This window comes from Mustela nivalis (assembly GCF_964662115.1).
Source record: "Mustela nivalis genome assembly, chromosome: 3".
Classification (NCBI taxonomy): Eukaryota; Metazoa; Chordata; class Mammalia; order Carnivora; family Mustelidae; genus Mustela; species Mustela nivalis.
This window is the reverse complement of record NC_139022.1, coordinates 106,404,246-106,425,584: the sequence shown is the minus strand read 5'-3', so window position 1 is coordinate 106,425,584 and position 21,339 is coordinate 106,404,246. Positions and strand designations below refer to the sequence as shown.

At 44.7% G+C, this 21,339-nt stretch overlaps 1 protein-coding gene across 1 annotated transcript in view; it reads right to left on the bottom strand.

Annotated features, from left to right (window-relative positions):
* The window catches only part of SPOCK1 (SPARC (osteonectin), cwcv and kazal like domains proteoglycan 1), a 499,079-nt gene extending 480,502 nt beyond the window's left edge, over positions 1-18,577 (bottom strand). The window contains exons 1-2 of the mRNA XM_082725613.1: positions 18,412-18,577; positions 17,592-17,777 (exon numbers count right to left, since the gene is read on the bottom strand). Of these exons, the coding sequence (XP_082581739.1) occupies positions 17,592-17,777 (186 nt within the window). The 5' untranslated portion in view covers positions 18,412-18,577. The remainder of the gene's footprint in view (positions 1-17,591; positions 17,778-18,411) is intronic.
* Between the last annotated feature and the right edge of the window lie 2,762 nt (positions 18,578-21,339).

Below are 21,339 nucleotides of genomic sequence, written 5' to 3'. Positions count from 1 at the left end.
CAGCCCAAACCACTGAGCCACCCAGGCGCCCAAAAAAAAAGGAGAGGATTTTAAAAGCAGCAAGAGGGGGTGCCTCCCTGGATGGCTCAGTGGGTTAAGTCTCTGTCTTCAGCTCAGGTCATGATCTCAGGGTCCTGGGATCAAGCCCTGCATCAGCTCTTTGTTCAGCAGGGAGCCTGCTTCCCCTCTCTCTCTGTCTGCCTCTCTGCCTACTTGTGATCTCTCTGTCAAATAAATAAATAAAATCTTTTTTAAAAAAATAAAAAATAAAAGCAGCAAGAGAAAAGAAAACAGTTACCTACATGGGAAACTCCTTAAGGCCATGAGCAGATTTTTCAGCAAAAACTTTGCAGGCCAGAAGGGAGTGGCAGGATATATTCAAAATACTGTAAGAAAACAGCCTGCTGCAAAAAACACTCTATCCAGCAAGGCTATTATTCATAATAGAAAGAGAAATAAAGAGTTTCTCAGATAAACAAAAGTTAAAGGAATTAATGATCACTACACTAGCCCTATAAGAAATATTAAGAGGACTCTTTGAGTGGAAAAGAAAGACCTTAAGTAGGAGTAACAAAAGTAGAAATCATTAAGTGTATCTATGGAAATCAGTCAAGGGATTCACAAAATAATAATAAAACAATGTAAAGGATGACACCATATAGCTAAAATGTGGGTTGCGGAGAGTAGTAAAGAATGGGTTTAAATTTAAGCAACCATCAACTTAAAATAGGCTGCTACATACATAAGATGTTACACCATACCTAATGGCAACCAAAAACCAGTAACACTTATGCAAATATTAAGAGAAAGGAACAAAGGGGGAAAAGAGAAACCAAAAAATACACTTTTACCTACTGAGCACTGATGGGTACCAGGGAATGAGTACAATAGGTTAAGGGAAGTAAGAGTATACTCTTCCTGATGAGTACTGAGTAATACATGGAATCAGTGAATCACTATACTGTAGACCTAAGACTAATTTAACACTGTATGTTATCTATATTGGAATTAAAGTTTTAAAAAAAGATAAAGGAATCTGAGTATATCACTAAAGAAAGCCAGCAAACCATGAGACAACAAAGCAGGAGAAGAAAGGAACAGAGAAGAACCACAGAGACAACCATAAAGAAAACAAAATGGCAGTAAGTACATACCTATCAGTAAGTACTTTGAATATAATACCTATCAATAATTACTCTAATCAAAAGAAATAGGGTGATCGAATGGATGAAAAAGCAAGACTGCCTACAAGAGACTCATTTCAGACCTAAAGACACATGCAGCTGGAAAATGAAGGGAAGGTAAAGCACTTACCATGCAAATGGAAGGGCAAAGAAAGCTGGGGTAGCAGTACTGATATTGGGGGATAAAAGACCTTAAGACAAAAACTATAAGAAGGACACCATATAAAGGGAACAATCCAACAAGATCTAATAATTGTAAATATTTATGTACCCAACATGAGAGCACCAAAATACATAAAGCAGCTAATAACAAACAAAGGAAGTAATCAGTAGTAACACAATTAACAGTAGAGGACTTTAATAGCCCACGTGTATCAACGGACAGATCATCTAAACAGAAAATCACTAAGCAAACAGTGGCTTTCAGTGACACACTGGACCAGATGGTTCTAACAGATTACTCAGAACATTTCATCCTAAAACAGGAGGATACACATTTTTTTCAAGTGCATGTGAAATATGCTCCAGAACAGATCACATATTAGGCCACAAAACAACCCCCAACAAATTAAAAAAGGCTGAAGTCATATCATGTACCTTTCGTGACACAACGCTCTGAAACTAGAAATCAGCCACAACAAACAAATAAATAAATAAATAAATAAATAAATAAATCTGGAATGAGCACAAATACCATGCTACTAAACAATGAAGGGGTCAACCAAGACATCAAAGAGGAAATCAAAAAATACACAGAGACAAAAGAAAATGAAAACACAACAATCCAAAATCCTTAGACTGTGGCAAAAGCTGTTTTAAGAGGGAAGTTTATGGCAATAAAGGCCTACCTTAGGAAGCAAGAAAAATCTCAAATAAACTACTTAACTTTACACCTAAAGGAGCTAGAAAAAGAAAAAACAAACCACAAAGCCAGCAGAAGGAAGGAAATAATGAAGATGAGAACAGAAGTAAATGAAACAAAAAAATCTAAAAAAAAGAATTTATCCATGAAACCAGGAACTGGTACTTACTATAAGAAGATCAACAAAACTGATAAACCTCTTGCTGACTCATAAAAAAAGAAGTCTCAAACAAGATGAAAAATGAAACAGGAGAAATAACAACTCATACCACAGAAATAAAGGATTAGAAGAGAATATTATGAAAAATTATATGCCAAGAAACTGGAAAACCTACAAGAAATGGATAAATCCCCCAGAAACCTAAAACCTCCCAAAACTGAAGCAGAAAGAAACAAAAAATTTAAACACAAAAAATACCAGCAATGATAGAATCAGTAATCAAAAAACTCCCAACAAATAAAAGTCTAGGATGAGACGGCTTTACAGGTAAATTCTATCCAACATTTAAAGAAGACTTAAGACTCATTCTTCTTGAACTATTGGAAAAAAAAAAAAAAATAGAAGAGGAGGGAAATCTTCTGAATTCATTCTAGTATGCCAGCATTATCCTGAGACCAAAACCAGATAAAACTACAGGCCAATGTCCCTGACGAAGATAGATGCAGAAATCCTCAGCAAAATATTATCAAACTGAATTCAACAATACATTTTTAAAAATCATTCACCATGATCATGTGGGATTTATTCCTGGTTTGCAAGGATGGTTCAATATTCTCAAATCAATCAACATGATACATCACAAGAGAAAGGATAAAAAAAAAAAAAACATATGATCATTTCAACAGATGCTGAAAAAGCATGTGACAAAGTAGAACACCCACTCAAGATAAAAACCTTCAACAAAGTAAGTCTAGAGGGAACATAACAAAACATAATAAAGGCCATATATGAAAAACCCACAACTAACATCAGAGTCACTGAAGAGTTTTCCCCCTAAGGTCAGGAACAAGAGAGGGATGTCCATTCTTACTACATTTATTCAACACAGTATTGGAAGTCCTGACCACAACCATCAAATAAGAAAAATAAATAAAACACATCCAAACTGGTAAGGAAGGACTAAAATTTTCACAATTTGCAGAGGACAGGATGCTTAAAGACTACCAAAAAGCAACTAGAATTTATAAATGAATTCATTAAGGTCAGAGGATACAAAATCAATGCATTTCTCTATACTAATAATGAAGTACCAGAAAGATTAAGAATACAATGTCATTTACAATTGTACCAAAAAATAATAAAATATCTAGAAATAAACTTAACCACGAGGTTAAAGACCTATACTCTGAAAACTGCAGGACACTGATAAAAGACATTAAACATGACACACACAAATAGAAAGATATTTAATGTCTTGATTATTTTATTATTTCTCCCAATTTGGGAGAACAAAAAGTCTTAAAATAGCTACATTACCCAAACCAATCTACAGATTTAACCCAATCTATACCAAAATACTAACACCGTTTTTCACATAACTAGAAAAAAACCACCCCAAAATTTGTACAAAACCACAAAAAGACCCCAAATAGCCAAAGCAATCTTGAAAAAGAAAAACAAATTTGGAGGTATCATAATCCCAGATTTCAAGATACGCTACAAAGCTATACCCATCAAAACAGTATGGTACTGGCACAAAAACAGACACATAGGTCTACAGAACAAAACAGAGAACCCAAAAATAAGCCCATGATTATATGGTCAATTAATTTTCGACAAAGGAGGCAAGAATATGCGATAGGGAAAAGACCATCCCTTCAACAAATGATGATGGGAAAACTGCACAGCAACGTGCAAAAGAATGAAACTGGACCACTTTCTTACACCACACACAAAATAAACTCAAAATGAATTCAGAACTCAGATATGAGACTTGAAACCATAAAAATTCTCAAAAGAGCACAGACAGTAATTTCTCTGACATTGGCTATAGCACATTTTTCTAGATATGTCTCCTGAGGCAAGGGAAATAAAAGCAAATAAGCTATTGGGATGTCAACAAAATAGAAAGCTTCTGCACAGCAAAGAAACCAACAAAACTACAAGGCAATCGAATGAAAGGAGAAGATATTTGCAAATGACATATCAGATAAACAGTATCTAAAATATATTAAGAATTTATACAACTCAACACAAACACAAATAATCCAATCCAGAATGGCAAAAATCAGAAACACAAGAAACAAGTGTTGGTGAGGATATGGAAAAAAAGCAGTCCTCATGCACAATGGGTGGTAATTCAAACTGATGAAGCCACTGTGAAAAACAGTACAGAAGTTCCTCAAAAAATTAAAAATTGGATGCCTAGGTGGCTCAATCAGTTAAGCTTCTGTGTTTGGCTTAGGTTGTGATCTTGGGGTTTTGGGATCAAGCCCTGCATTGGTGCTTCTCCCTATGCCTCTGCCTCCCTCTCCTCTCTCTGTCACTCATGAATAAATAAAATCTAAAAAAAAAAAAAAGACTAAAAAAATTAAAAATAGAATTACCATATGATCCAGTAATTCCACTACTATTTACCCAAGTAATACAAAAGCATGAATTCAAGAAGATATATGCACATCTATGTTCACTGCAGGATTATTGACAATAGCCAAATTATGGAAGCAAACCAAGTGTCCATTAATTAGATGAATGAATAAAGAATATGTGGTGTACACACACACACATACACACACACACACACACACACACTGGAATGAATATTAGCCATGAAAAAGAAAGTTATCTTGTCATTTGCAACAACAAGAATACATAGGAATGGCATAATGCTAAATGAAATAAGTCAGAGAAAGACAAATACAATACAGTTTTCCTCCATATAGGGAATTGAAGAAACAGAGAAAAAAACAGACAAAGCAACAGACTCTCAATTATAGAGAACAATCTGATGGTTGCCAGAGGAGAGATGGGAGGGGGAATGGGTGAAATAGGTGAAGAGGATGAAGAGTCCACTTACCTTAATAAGTACCAAGTAAAATGCATAGAATTGTTGAATCACTATATTGTACACCTAAAACTAATATAGCACTGTATGTTAACTATATTGGAATTAAAATTAAATAGACCAAAAAAATAGAACAGGGGAATAAATTGTGGACTATTCACACAACAATGAGAATGAACAAAGTACAGCAACACACAACAATCTATCATAAATCTGATGTTCAGCAAAAGAAGCCAGACCTAGAAAGACATCCTTACAATTTCATTATAAACAAAACTAATCTACAGTGTTAGAAGTCAGGACAGTTCCTGCTTGGGACAGGGACAGGCAGCAACAGCAAGGGACACCAAACGGACTTCTAAGATGCTGAGGAGATTCTGTCTCTTGATCGGGTTGAAGTTTGTACAGGTGTGTTCACTTGATGAAAGTACATCAAGCGGTAGTACCTTCATGACTGGCACCCTTTGCTCTATATATGTTATACTCCAGTAAAACATACTCTTTACCAATCCAGACCTTGACCTAGAGGACAGACAAGGCTCAACACCGAACTTCAGCATTCGTACATGTCAAGTCCTCTCTCATCTACATGTTTCACCTTGACTACACAGACCAACACCCTTCTATTGGCAGCAGGTGGGTCCCTAAACTTATGCAGAACATCAGAGGCACCCCATAAGTGTAAGAGTTGAGGTGAACTCAAGTGGCCTGACCGCCAGATAGATTGAGAGATGAAGGCTGGTGCGACTTTCCCACAGAATCATGGCTCCCGTCACAATGCCCCTGAATGTCCAGCAGGCCAGGACTGCTCTGGTTCCTTTGTGGATCATAGCTCTTCCTTTGTGGAATAACCCTCAACAGGTTGACAAGCACCCCTTATTCTTCACTTGATCTCAGACAAGCAGTCTAAAGATTTCAGAGGATAGGAATCACCTTTGTTTGGCTCTCTGCTACATCCTAAATTGCCAGCACGGTTTAGAGCAGCCTGGCTAATAAGCATCTGTGCTAGGAATGTAGGAATGTGTGAATAAAGAGAACTACTGAATCTGAGTACCAGCACCTGGTCACTAGAAAAGCAAGATCTAGGTCAAGGATGACAATGGAAAGAAACAAAACAATAAAAACCTATGCAAAGGTCTTTCTGAGATAGGAGAAATTTTTAAACCATCAACCTTGTCATATAAAGAAAAAATCACACAATTTATTTCACACTAGTAAAAACAGCAGTATTTTATCTCTACTACGGATAACACTTTTATGCTCTCCTTCACTGAAAATCACATAGGTCTTGATTCCAGTAGGCTGGTCAAAGGCTGAAGATGAGATCCAGAGTCACGCTAAGACCAGCTGGTTCAGATGTTGGAAGTGATGCCTCAGCCTAATGAAAGTTCTGGACACTAACCTGCCGGTCATGCCCACTGAAGCCACAAAGGAATCAGCATATTAAGGACCATAAAAAGACATGGAAACTACCCAACCATCCCTTAACAACGGGGTTATGGAAAGACCCCAAACAGCCACACAAATCTGTTCAGTTATTATCTGTTAACTATTTTCTCCCTCCTGGCAATGGCTTTATCAATTTTAGGTACCAGTAATTGTAGGAAATTCAGCAACATGGGGTAAAGCAAAGTTTGAGATTCGGTTCAGTGGGCAACGGAATGGCTTCAGAACAAGAAGTACCACCATGCCTTGATGATCTCAAAATTCCTTGTTCATTACATACTCTCGGCACCACTTAAGCGTCAATACCCATTTCTCTGTAAACTAAAGTCAGGGTCAGAGTCAAGTTACTTCAGGTCATCTGTGCATAAAACATATGCAAAGTTAGCCCAGAGTTGGCTGGGTTCAGGCCCCGCCAGAGATAGGAAGATTTGTTGAGATGACATCCAAAAGAGTTTCTCTTGTAAAAGGCCCCCACATCAATTTCACCATATTCATGTACACAAGTGTCCCTAGTAGCCAGTCAAGTGTCAAATGTTATTCTGCTCCAGGAACACCTCCTAACAATGCCTGCTGCTGAGAATACACAGACACACACTCTGGAAAGCAAGACCTTTCTTTCTATTGGTATTAAAGGTAGCTCTGTTGGCCAAAGGGAAAAACACTGCACCCATAATAATTTCCTACTACACAAAATGCTCATTTTGTTTAAAATGTTACTATTCATTGGATCTTATCATGTCAGCTATTTAGGATGAATAATAATTCTCCATGATTTTTCTGGAAATACAGTCCGAAAACTACCTGCATCAGAATTATCCTGACTGCTTATTTAAAATGCAGCTTCCTGGGTGTCACCTTCGACCTACTGAAGACTAGGCTCTGGACACAGAGACTGAAATCTACAGGGCTTTTGTTTTGTTTAAGATTTTATTTATTCATTTGAGAGAGCACAAGCAGAGGGAGCGGTAGAGGGAGAAGAAAGCTCCCCACTGAGCAGGGAGCCCAGTGCAGGGCTTGACCCCAAGACCCTGGGATCATGACCTGAGCAGAAGGCAGCCGCTTAACCGGCTGAGCTACTCAGGTGCCCGGAGAGCTACAGTTTAAAGAAGAGCATTAGTGATGTTTCAAGATTACAGAGCCGTGAGTATAAAAACCACCACTCTAGCACCTCACTCTGGGCATTTTCTCTTTTTGCCTTGGCCTGGACATTTTTAGAACTGAGAGTGAGGCCATGTCAACAGTGGGACAGAAAGAGTGGAGGCTTATATTCGCTGCATATTTGTTTTCTGTCTGTTTCATCTGTGCAAAGATTGTCTGAAACGCCTGCACTAAGTTCTGTTTCCCCGCTCCAATCACAGGCACTGATGGGCTTTGCATAAATGCCTGCTCTCCCGGCACATAATTACACTGGGGAATGCTGACAGTGCCCTCCACGGTGGGACACGCTGCAGATCACGCCGGAAGAGTTTGCAAATTCTTACAAATAGTGGTATAATATGTCTTTCCTTCCCTTCCCCAGTATGCCAAATATAAAAACAAGCTTATTTAAAGGATCAAGAGAGAGAGTCTCCTGAGGGACATATTTGTATAGCATCATAAGAAAAGCAGCCCAATCAAGTTACTGTGGACTTTAGCAGTACCCTTCCAGAAGAATCTCCAAAAACTCACATCACTGGTTTGTCAATACCTCTTTCCTCCTTCCCAAAAAGAAACCGTTACCCTCATCTCTATTGGAAGGACGCTGAGAGGACCCAGACAGAGGGGTTATGAAACGCACCCACTCTATTCAGCCCTTGACGTGGTGCTAAAGGAACTGTGTGTTTTTCCATCTCCCCTGCTAAAGTGTGACTCTTGAGGGTGGTAATCTTGGTTCTCATCTTTAGTCTCCAAGCCTGGTACCCAGTTGGTTCTCAGCAGTGATGGCAGGAGGAAGGAATGGGGGAGGCCATTCTCATTTCTGAAATAAATACTTCATAAATCATCACTCCATCCAGAAACTCCATGGCACCTTTATTTTTAAACAGCAGTGGAAACTGTAGGAGCTCTATAGCCCAGGACACTGGACCACAGAGGGACGGAGAAGTTCAAGGGTTGCAGACCCTAGAAGAGAAAGGCCTTTCTGAAAGGGGGAGGCAAAGCAGGAGGATGGATACTTTCCCACCAGAGAAGGCTGCTGAAGCTGGCAGAGATGGGGGGAAGAAAAGAATAGGCCATCCTTCCGCGTACTTGGTCCATCTGCATACCTCATTTGTCCCAGGCGACTCATGCCCCTGCGCCCAAAATAGGAGCTGAGGTGAAAATGGGCAAAGTGAGTTTTTTAAATAAACTAGGAGAGAGCTTGCTGCTTAACAGAATTCCAGAGCAAACACATCTAATGGAGACACATCAGGGTCCTTCCCACTCATCACAAGACCTTGGGACTTGCTCTTCCCACTTGCTGCCTGGAACACAAGCACATTTTCTCACCTGGCTCGCTCCTGTCATCTGCCACCTGTTAGCTCCAGTGGCTTCCCTAGGGAGGGCTTCCCTGACCAAACGTGTTGATTAGTGCCTTTCCCTCCCCTTCACCTAGTCTCCAAGCATCTATACCTCTACCTTGTAGCACTTCTGTCTATTGTACCTACGTGATTATCGTTTTTATTTTATTTACCTATTTGACAGACAGAGATCACAAGCAGGCAGAGAGGCAGGCAGAAAGAGAGGAAAGGAAGTAGGCTCCCCGCCAAGCAGAGAGCCCGATTTGGGGCTCGATCCCAGGACGCTGGGATTATGACCTGAGACGAAAGCAGAGGCTTTAACCTACTGAGCTACCCAGGTGCCCCTGTACCTACATGATTATCTTTTGACTGTTTATCTGTTTGCTAGATAGTAAACCCCTGGAGGGCACAAACCTCCTCTGTCTTCTTCACTAAGCACCCAGCAAAGGCCTGGTGCAGAGCTGGCATTTGGAGAATGATTTTGCACCAACAAACCATCATGGCCCACAGTAGTGATTTTTGACTGCTTGGGTTTTCCTAAATCGCAGCTAACCTGCTCTGCCTTTAGTGAATTATAGCTCCCCTGAGAGCCTGTCGTGATCTCTGTCTGATTGAGATCAGAGAGAGAGGCCTGAGTAGAGAAGGAAGAAAGGCCTGGCCAACCATACCAGTATATTCCTGTTGGTTTTGAGGCCAAACCAGGAGTCTGGGGACTCCCGAACTCCAACAAGCAACATTTGCTAGACCCTGGAGGAACTTCCTCAAGGACAGTAATGCAGAACCCCACCCACCCTAAAGCCAGCCTGGATCTATCTGTCTGTAGGACGAGATGAGTTTTATACCTTTTGAGATGGGCTGGAGGCCACAGGATCAGAGCTTAACATTCAAAGTGATTCTGATTAGGGCTGAGCTGGCAAAACAGGGCTCCCTGGGGAGCCCTTCACATAACTCAGATTTCAGGCACAGCTGGGCACAAAACCCTCTCATACCCATCATGATGAGTTGCCAGTTTCAGGAGGTCCAGTGATGATGGGAAATACATGGCAAAGTCTTCTGTGCCAGAAGCTGCAACTGGAAATTAGCAGAGAACAGATCATATGGAACCTCTCACAGCCTTCCAGACTGGCAAGGAATGCAGACAGGCTAAATGATAATGGGAGAAATCTCCCCAACATTTCTTGAAGACATGAGACAGTAAACAACACCTGGAGCTGTGTGCCAACATTTCCCTCACAGGGCAGAAGACAAGTGACCCTCAGAAAGCAAATCAGAGGAGCCGGTATACCCGCCACCCAAAGATCATGAGCGTCTTATTTTGCTCTTTGTGTCACGATCTCAGCCTCCCCCAAACCCAACAAGTAGATATGATCCCTCGCTTTTATATAGATGAGGAAAGTGATGCTCTGGCCAAAGACCCAAGCTTATACTTGGCAAGACCGCAAGGTGAACTCAGGTCAAAGAGCGGGCTCTTCCCTACAACAGGACTCAGTTTCAAAGAGCTGTGTCCCACTCGTGCAGGGGTTGCGTTTCTTTTTCAGTTCCCCCTGACTCTCAACAGCACTCCATCTGTTGGTACCCATAATCACTACCAGCTACTAAAAGAATGAGACACATGTCCAAAGCTAGCATGACTTACTGGAGCCCGCCCTCTAAAAAAACAACTTGTCCCCATCCTGGAGATGTGGAAAGTCCTGATCCCGAATCACTCATTCACTCATTCATTCATTCATTCATTCATTCATTCATTCACTGAGCAGCTTTCTGTGCTGAGCTTAACGGTAAAGGTCTGGGAATACCAAATTCTATACCACAGGGTATCCTGAAAAGGGTTATAAAGTTGTAAAGTCCAAGCTTAAAGATAGAGATTAGAAACCCCCAAAAATGTTTTGCAGTATGTGTGTATGATGTAGAATCATGCCTACCTACCCAAAACTACCAAAACTAAAAGCACACGTCTGCAATTCTCCTATAAGCTTTCTTTCCCAGAGATACAGCAAGAGGTGTGCTTAGGAAAAAACGCGAGTCAACACAATGCTTACTGACCACCTACAACACAATGCTTACTGACCACCTACTACACTTATTGTGCCAAGCACAATAAGACTTGGGCTCTGACGTCTGGAGGCATCCAGTGATTTTGAAAGCTAAAATATAAATATATACAACTAAAATTGAGGAATAATACATTAAGTGTTATAGGAGCTGTTGTTAACATAAAAAAAAAAATAGCCTCCACCTTTTCAGCCTTTATTAACCATACACTTTGCCAAGAGCTTCCCAGGCATTAGCCAGTTTATTCTCCATAGCAGCCCTGTAAGGCTGGTTAACATACTGGATAACCCTGTCCCCTTAAGGAGCTACCGCTCCACCCTCCTTTGCACCATGGGATTCAATGAGGCCCCCACCACCACTTTAGCCCCACATCCATCCCAGACCTGGACAATTAGCATATTCTACCCAACTGTCCAGAATTGTTGACTGGGGATGGGTATATAAAACGGCTAAATCTGACAAGTCTCAATTCTGGGAATTTTGTTGGCACTGCTGAGATATAAAAACTTTATGATGATATAAATTTGTACTTGCCATGAGCTACCACATGGAATTAATGAGCCTGAGAATAAAACCAACATAGGGGGAAAGAGAGCCCAAAGACTGGGGGGTGTGGGAGGGGAGAAGAATGAGCACAGACAGCCAAGTCCTACGGGTAAGCTGAGTGTCTGGATCCAACCTGACCTAAAGGCATAGCTTATCAGTAGGATCTTCAGTTACAAAGGAGGTTTTCTTCTCCCTTGAAGCCAGCCTGAACTGGATTTCAGTTACTTGAAATCTAGAGTTCTCACCAATAAGAGGGTTACTATCCCCACTTAACAAACAGAAAGTCAAGGATTCAGAGAGGACAAGTAATCTGACTACCTTGGGTTTAATTAACCAAGGTTTGGGAGGCCGCACGATAGGAAGCCTTGAGTCAGCCTGCTCAAATGACAGGGGCGTTATTTTTTCCCTCCATGAGGGCCAAGGTGGAGACAGGCAAGTCACCTCCCAATGCTCCTTTTTCTGCACGGCGGGTTCATTTCTTGTTTAGCTTTACAGTGAGTGGGAAGTCCTCTGAGGACCCAGGTTTACCCAAGGGTCTATTAAATTCTTCATTCTGGGCACTGTCTTCTTTCTTAGAAGTACACAAAAACGGTGCATTTTAAAAGTAATGGCATCTTATATTAGATGAAATAGAGTAAGAAGATACTTGTTACCTTGGGCAAACTGTTTAATCCCTTAGGGAAATTTATTTTGTTTGTAGTTACCTCATCTGGGGAGAGGAGATCCATCTGCGGTGTGCCTGGATCTGAGGAATTTCCTGAGGAACATCTACAGTCACCTCACCAGAAAAAAAGTAAAAAGTGTCATCCTCAAAGTGTTCAAGTTTAGATACTGAGTGTGTTTGGTCTGAAACACACTATATTAGGTAAATAAGATATGATCAATTATAAAATATTTTATTACTAACATTACTGTCTCTCTCCAAGCAAGATAAAAGAGTTGAGCTCATAATTACGTACTACTCCTCTAGGGGAATAACAGGCCCCATGATCCATTTGGGACACTTCTTGCTTTGGGAAATAATTTCATCAGTCTACAGGAAAGGAGTATCTTCTCAGCAATCCAGTTCAGCAGAAGCAGTACAGGGCAGCACAGGGCAGCACTGGGGGAGGACCGGGAGAGGCAGGGAACTCAGCCCAGAAAGGTCGACTGAGGCAAGAAGCTCTCCCACCCTCGCCAGGCAAGAACTAGGTTTTCTCTGGCAAGGACAAACTGAAGGTAAAGACGGAAAACACGAGAATGGTCTCAGGCCTACAGACTCCCAAACGGTCTCTTTACAATGATTCCTTTGAAATAATTATTTCTACCAGTGGTCATTTAGTATAGGGGATTTAAGACAGCAGGTTCATTAAAGAGAATCAGGATCTCAAACTCATTTAAGTCTCCTTGAACCTGTTTAATCAAAATGATTTTCTGCTACTCTCTATTACAAGCCGAGTTTCTGTGGTGACAGATTAATGACTGATCCACTAAGCCATACCACCTCTCTTGTCACCAACTCTACTGACAGAGCCAGCCACTATTCTATCAATAAGCCCCATTTGCCCTTGAAACTCATGACAGCTGAGATGTTAAGATCAAAGGAGCAGATCAGACACTCACTGACTCCCCAGTTCTGCTAGAGAGACCACCAAATCCCCCAGAGTATGCACCAAGAGGAGAAAGAATGCAGGCTGGTCCTTATGGTCTCATTAGAATTACAAACTCAGGTCACTCCAGACTAAGATAAATGCCAGCCAAGACAACATTTCTGATTCTTCAGGCCTGCTCAAGGTAATTATCCTGGAGTTAAATGTCAAGTCTAGTTTCATGTGTGCATAAGAAAGAAAATGTCATGTTTGGTGTAAGCAACAATATTATTTTAATCACATCAGAAGCTCATTATTAGCAGAAGATAAGCCCTGATGTGACCCCTACAGTAAGCCGTATCTACCTGGCTTCTGTTCCAGTTTGCCTCAAACTAAGATTCTTCACTGATGGCCCTCAGACACGAAGTACAAAAGACTTATAACATGATAACAAAGAAGCCTCACACCCTAAATCCACTCCACTCTTGACTGACTGCAAAACACAGCAAGAATCTGGAATCAGACTGCCTGGGTCAAGTCCAGGCTCTTCCACAGCCCAGCTGTGTAACTTGGGGCAACAGCCTCAACCTCCCAGTTGAAGTCGATAACGGTCGATAATAGTACTTCTCCCCTAGGATGGTTATGAATTTTAAATGAGATAATATATGTAAAGGGCCTTAAACAATGTGGTTGGTTAACATCAGGTATTACCTACTTCGGCAATATTTTCATTTTTTAATTTCAACCAGAATGTATGACTGTTATAAGAAAAAACTTCTCAAAAAAAAAATTAAAAAGTAAGATAGAAATGTATGAAAACCTTCAAGTATTTCCTCCAGTAGACAAGAGGTTACTGAGAAAAGAAATCACATTATTTATCTTGTGCATGCTTACAGCCCACGCTGCCTAGCACATACTAGCCAGTCAGATAGGTGTGGGAATGAATGTGCAAATAAATGTAAAAATGAACAGAGGAAAATTTCCTTAGAGGAATGACTATGAAAAGCAAAATCACACTGAGGAAAAATCTAGAGAATGACTATAGCCTCTTGACCCCTCTATCTCAAACCACAGAGAAGTTAAATGTATAACCGTAGAAAACTGGAAATTATTGTACAACTTAATACAAACACCTGCCTTCTTCATCTTCTCCTGTGCAATACTGTATTTGTGCAAAAATCCCAGTCTCTATCTGACTAAACCATCCAATAGCTCATCTTGATAAAAGAATGATGACCAAACAGACCACCAATTACATTTAGGAGCAAACATCTCCCAACATCTCAACATTGTTCTGTTTCTCCTGGATCCCTCATTCCAGCAACAAGCCAAGACAGAAAGTTTTGTTTCTGTCAAGGAGACAGTGATTAAGTGTGTACCTAGAGCAACAGGATCACCTCAAAGTGCTACGTAGTGGCTCTCAGGTCATCGCTGGCAATGCCACAGGACACTCAATGCAGGAGAGCAGGGAGCACACAGCCAACCCATCATTTCCATTTCCAAGTAAGCCCAATAACCATCACCAAAGCATATGATCAACATTCTAAAAAGAGACTTTAGGACCTCATTTTCAGTTTCACAAGACCAAAAATCACTTCTCAATCTTTCTTCCCCAAGTGCCTGGGTAGTTCATTTGGTTGAGCAGCCAACTGTTGATTTCAACTCAGGTAATAATCTTGAAGTCGTGAGATCAAGCCTTGCATCGAGCTCGGTGCTCAGTGGGAGTCTGCTTGGGATTCTCTCTCTCCCTCTGCCTCTCCTCTCTCTCCTTCCTTCTCTCTCTCTCTCTCTCTCAGAAAAACAAATAAACCTTTAAAAGAGAAAAATTTAACAAATTTAAAACAAATCTCTCTCCCTGGAGGCAACAAGCTTTTTTTCACAATGACTTTCAAATATTGACAAGCATCATAACAGTAATCTCAGGACACACTCTCTGTAAGTTATCAGAGGCCTCAACAAAACAACTAAAACACTAGCAGAGAAGCAAGCTTTGTCAGCCTTAAGCAAGAACTGGCTTAGTGCAAACAATCAGGCTGGCTGGGCAACTGCCCCATTTGCTGGGTCTTCGTCCACTGTCTACTGAACATCCAGTCTGTAGAGCAACCAACCTTTGTGGCCTGGTCCCAGAGAACAGAGGCTTTGTGGTTACTCCGAGTAAATGACCCAATGAAGATGCTTTAAGGTGGAGCCAAGGAGTGTCTAGTTTGAGTTTCACAACTTTGAAGAGGTCACTAGCCACAGCTGGTCTCACAAGACCCCATGAAGCATATAAAATGGTTGATAAAACCTGTCTGGGACTTTCTCAACATTTTGAGATGTTTTTAAATGGTATGCTGGATAAAATGATCATTTTAAAAGAATATATACTCATAAAAATCTTAACATCTAAAATTCTCCAGAAACAACAAAAAATTCTCCAGAAACAAAATGATTTCAAGAATGCTTTGAACACAGAAGCATTTCTCTTATTAAGTTTCAGACATTTCTACAATAGTTAAGGCAGTCTTTCCTAAATATCGTAAGAATTGCCTAGAATGTTCGTTTAAAACAGAGTTTTCCAGCAGTCATTCTGGAAGTAGGGAATCAGGCTTTCCAGAAGAGGAGTCTGTGTGCTAGAATTTAACAAACACCCCAGGTGAGCTTCCTGATCCATCAGGTTCGGGACAACACTGAACCAAGGATAAAAAAAAGTCACCATTTGCAAGCAAGATGAGAAATAGAGAAAGCTCAACTTACAAAAAGTTAAAGCTTAATGGGAAATAAGAATAATGCCATGCTTATGATACACCAAGAGTAGAAACTTTTGAGCAGACACAAAAGCACAGTAAACCTTTCCACACCCTGAAGGCCAGCGAGCACAGGTGTTTTCAATCTGACCCAGGTGCCAATCTAACCAAGGCATTGACAAAGGTGTGCCTTCTCCTCTACATCCGGCCCAATTCTTCCGCCTCTAGCTGAAGTAAGCAACTGCCTTGTCCCGCCACTCTATCCAAAATGGAATGATAAAATACATTTTAAAATGCAAAATTATTTCTACCCTGTTGAGTCCGCGAATGAAGCCTTCTTTGGGGGGCGCCTTTGGGGCAGTTCAGCATCTTTTTCAGCCTAAGGCAAAAAAAGTCATCACAGGACTCTTCCGAAAGGAACAGAAAGGGGATGCAAGATGGTTAACAGAGCAGATCAGGAACAGTGAGAGGTGTGTCAGGCATCTCGTGGTTGGGGAAAGCAAAGAGGAAGTCTGCTGCCTAAGCCAAGCTCAAAATTATTGTGAAAGTTCATTGAAAGTGTTTGAAAGCACATTTCAAAGAGAAGCAGCCCACAGTCAACTAAAGAGGGGAGGAAGAGGAACAGAGAGAGGAGGGAGAAGCCCTCACTGGAGACTGTGGGCACACCTGCTCCTCAGGGATGGGACCCGGAGAGATGCTCGTTACAAGTACAAGCAAATATCTGGATTCACTGGACTTCCTCAGACTTTTCCCGTGCAAAGGTGTGAGGCTACCAGAAATAGGGCTAGACAAATCCAGGAAAGGGAGGGAGATCCCCGCACATCTCTCACCTAAAAGAGCCTGGTGACAAGAACAGGGACTCTTGGGGCAGATCTGTCTGAAGGGCAGGAAACCCTCATGTTAAGTGTCATACAAGTTCTCTCCCAGTCCCCTCCAAGAGTGTGGCCCCAGCTGCCTGGGAGAGCCTCTAGAAGAGCTGTCAGCAGCCCCCATAGCACCTGGGGCAGGGGGAAGGGGGTTGCCATCTGCTGGAAACACTGTGCCACTGTTTCTTGTTCTGCATCCTCTGGGACATACCTGTGGAGCAGCAGCCAGCCTTGGGGACAGAAACAGGCAGCAGATGTGCCTGCCGGGGCTCCCCCAGAGGGCAGGAGACCAACCCCATGAGCAGTCGATCTACTCCCTTTCCCCTAAGACACCGAGGGTCAAAACCACCACACCTCCCCCACACTAGTACTGTCAACATTGGATGAGGCCCATGGCCACGACCCTCCAAAGCTCCTAGAACACCTGTCTCTAACACATCAGCTGAGCTCAGCCCCAAGCCTAACATCTGTAGCATGGAATCTTCTGGCACAGCCTAGAGTCTGTCTAAATCACTGCTGCCCCAGGAAGGTTCTCTAGGGCCCTCGGTAAAGTCAACCATGAACATGACGGGGACTGAGAGCCTGAGGAAGCCTCTCTCTGTTCAAATTCTGTTAGTCAGTCTCCTCCCCGAGTCCTATGATAACACACACCTGGACCACAGGTCGCAGGCAAAGAACATCAAGCCTTCGAAGTTGTCTTTAAAGTTCGTCTCCCGCAAGAGGCAGCCTCGGGACCCCGACCAACGAACTGCGGTGAGCAGGTCTGCACCAATGCCCGCTCCACCCCGCCCCAGAGGCCCCCCGGTCTCTGAGAGGCTCCCCGGCCCCCGCAGGGCCCGGCAGCAGCAGCGGTACTCACGTCTCGAAAGCGGTTCCAGTACTTGTCCCGGTCGTACTGGGAGACGGTGCTCAGCCACTGGTCATTGTCTAGGAAATTGCCGTTGTTGGGGCCCGCGCCGCCCGCCAGCGCGTCCAGGTGCCGGCTCTCCACCTGGAGGAAGCACCACGCCGCGGCCGCCGCCGCCAGCACGGCGATCGCTGGCATCTGCGGGCAGGGGGCACGCCGGGGCGTGAGGCGGGAGGGCAGGGCCAGGCGAGCCCCTCGCGCTGCACCCGGCTCTCGGCGCCTCGGCGACCCGCCCGGGCTGTAGGGACTGGGGCTCTCACCGCGGGGAAACGGTCATCCCCCGCACACCCGGGGCGCCTGTCGCGGATCTAGAGACCCGGGGACCCTTCTCACGAATGGGGGGCTTAGTTTCGAATGAAGAGGCTGCGTCACAAATTAGGGGCTGCTACCAAACTACAGAGGACCCCTGTCGCCTATTCTCCGGGTGCCCCACAGACCGCTACTCTCAGATCGGGGTTTTCAGCACCCCTCCCTAAAAACCGGGAGCCCGGGATCCGCAAGCCGCACTCCCACAGACGGTGCCTAGAGCTCCGGGGTAGGGAGCGGGGAGAACCGGGCTCGGAGCAGCAGCCCAGGCTCCGGCTGAACCGGGCGCGGGGTGCGGGGAGGATGTACTCGCGGCGGGGGTGGGTGTCCCCCTCGCCCGCCCTGCCGCCTCGGCACGAGGGGCGCGCGGAGATACCCCCAGGCCCCGACCCTGCCAACCTCCCGGTGGTCGCGGGGAGGTCCCAACTACCCCAAGTTGGGGCGCGGGGTTCCGCGGGGCACGTACCGTGGGGGCCGGCCCGGGTGCCCGCGTCCGAGTTGCTCGAGCTTGCGTGGCGCGGTCGCGGAGGAGGCTGATCTGCCGGCTCGCTCTCCTACGCTCCTGCCACCCGCCGCCGCGCGTCCGGCCGCTTTGTGAGCCCGCAGCGCTCTGGCTCCGCTCGCTCTCCGGCTCGCTCGGGCGCGGCGACCGCGGGCGGAGGAGCCCGAGCGCACGAGCCGAGGCCTCTGGCGACCCCTGGCGGCCGCGCGCTGCCGTGCCGCCCGCCCGACAGCCGCGCCGCCCCTGGGCCGGGAGCCTGGGACATGGTTATCCACAGCTCAAGGCCAGGCTGAAACCAGTTTTCAGGCTCAGGCTGCTGACGGCGGGCTGAGACGAGTGAGGATACAAGGCCGAGAAGCCAGCCAGCGTATAGACATTCTCAGAAGGAAGGTCGTCCCGGCCACCCAGGACGACCTAGGTCGGGGGGAGGAGAGGCCTTCTTATAAATGCAGATTTCTCCAGACCTGCTGAATCAGCATTCCTTAGGAGGGCACCCCGTCCCCTCCCCCCTCCTCCCCTCCCCCTCCTCCCCTCCCCCTTCCTCCCAGGTGAGTGAATTTCTGCCCTGGCCTTTCCTGGTCGTGTGCCCATCTGCTTCTCTACACTTCCATGCCCCATGACTCTGCCCACATCTGCCAGTGCCTTAAAACAGTCCGTCTGACCTCCATTTCTATAATGTCTACGCCCTTCTTTCCCCACGGTGGACCTGTGCGTATCTTTTCGTGTTCTTCTGCAGAGAAACCCATATCTGCTTCTGTTCCCATCCCTTGAGAACTGGCCCCGGCACCAGCCTGTTGGATTTTCCTCGAGGACAGGAAGGAGAAAGAGGAAAACTAGATCAGGCTTGGAGGGAAGGAAGGAGTGGGTCTGAACCTGACCTCCCCCTCCCCCACCATCTGGTTTCCAGGGCCTGGTCAAATAGGGCTGGAAAGGAATTAATGCAGTGCCCTGTGTGCATACAGGTGACACTCACCTGCTACCTTTCTCTTGTACAACCACACCCCATTCCTCAGACATCTGAGTGATACCTTCTCCTCTCTTCTGTCAACACAAACACACTTAAAACCATTTGTGGTGCTTTCGTGATGAAAACCAAACTCTGAGTGAAGCCCCCAGACCCTGCACATCTGTCCCTGCTCTGGCTGCCTCTGGTGCCACACTTTCCTCCTTCCCTGACTTTGGATAGGTTGGTCTTGGTGCAGACCCTAGTGGAAATAGGCTCCCCCCGCCGCACAGGGTGCTCACTCCTGCCTGGGCCACTGTCCACACTCAGGCCAACACTGGCTTCATTAATTCACCTCTGTAGCCTATACATCCTGACGTCTTCTGAGTAAGGCTTGCTAAGACTCTTAGCCAAGACTTGCTAAGTGAGGCCCTCCTTGAGAACACATTTGTCCAGTTGTCAGCTCACTGCCCTTAAAATCCCTTATCCACGTCTGTGCTCCCCACCTGGCTGTAACAAGGGGAGGACAGAGGCCATGTTTGGCTCATTCTTCTCTGCCCCCACTCCCCAGAGCCATGCTCCTGCTCCCTGACACACAGCAAGGACTCAGAAAATAAGCGATGAAGGAGTGAATGAATAAATGAATGAATGGCACCCAGCTGTGGTCAGGGACCACACTCGGCCAACATTCCCCAACCTGCATGGTGTGGTCCATTACAGGTCATGCCGCAACAAATTTGATTCCATGTCATTTCAAGTGTGGAAATTGGATTGTGATGCTTCCTAAAAAGTAGCAGATGCTTATCCCAACATTGCTCTGGCTGATTTACATTCCTAGAAGCATTCATCAGAGGGAGAAAAAGGAGTGGAGGCACAGCTATGTATTGGGGGCCCCATGGCATCCGCGGTTTATTTTATTATGGAAAGATGTTCGGTATTTCAGGATCCTGTCCTGGCTGCATCAGAGTCGGAGAGAGGTTTAGAAATGATGGAGAGAGCGTTTCTTAGGTCTCATAGAAACCCAACCAAACAGCCACTTCGCCATTTCTCTGCCCAATTTGACAGCAAAACTTCTCCAAAGAGTTGTCCCCAAATGTCATTCTGCCTCCTCAGCTCCAGTTCTTACTTTTTTTCCCGCCCACTCTCATGTGCTTTTCATCCTCACTGACTAACTGAAGTGACTTGTCATCATCCGCAACCTCCTCCAAGTCATCACACTGAGTGGGAGACCTCAGTCCTCCCCTTCTTGGCCTCCGAGAGGTTCCTAGAGGCTCCTGTGGCATCAGCCCAGCTGGCTCTGCCACTCCCTGCTGGGCACACCCACCGGTCATTTTCAGGGCTCAGGCCTGGGCCCTCTACTCTGTCTACACTGTGTCCCTGGGTGTCCCCATCCAGTCCTGCCCTGAGATTCGGCAGTTGCATTTCCAGCCCCAAAGTGTCTGGTGACTTCCAGCTGTACATCCAATTTTGTACTTGACATCTCTTCCAATGCCTTATGAGTATGTCAGACTGGACTGGATGAAACCAGGAGTCTAGATTTCCCTCTGTGAACCTGTGCTCTGAGAGCTCCCTACTACAGTAAATATAATTCCATATACATGACTGTGAAGGCCAGAAACCTGGGAGAAATCTTCTGTCCTTTATTTGTCCTTGCTCCTCACCTCCTCTCAAGTGAGCTGACCTGTTCTACTGCCCACCACCCCTCCAGCCCATCCACTTTGCTCCACCCACATGGCACCCCAGGGGTCCGCAGCCACTGCTGCTTACCTGGAGGACCACACTGGCTTCTCCCTTAGTCTTCCCCGATTCTCTGCTTTCCCCTCCAATCCATTATCCATGCAGGATAATCACTTCCTAACAGAAATCATTCCCTTGGAAAAACTATTCAATGGTTCATCGTGACATGAAAACAAAACCCCAAACTCTTTCCCAGGACTGAGGAAGGCCTG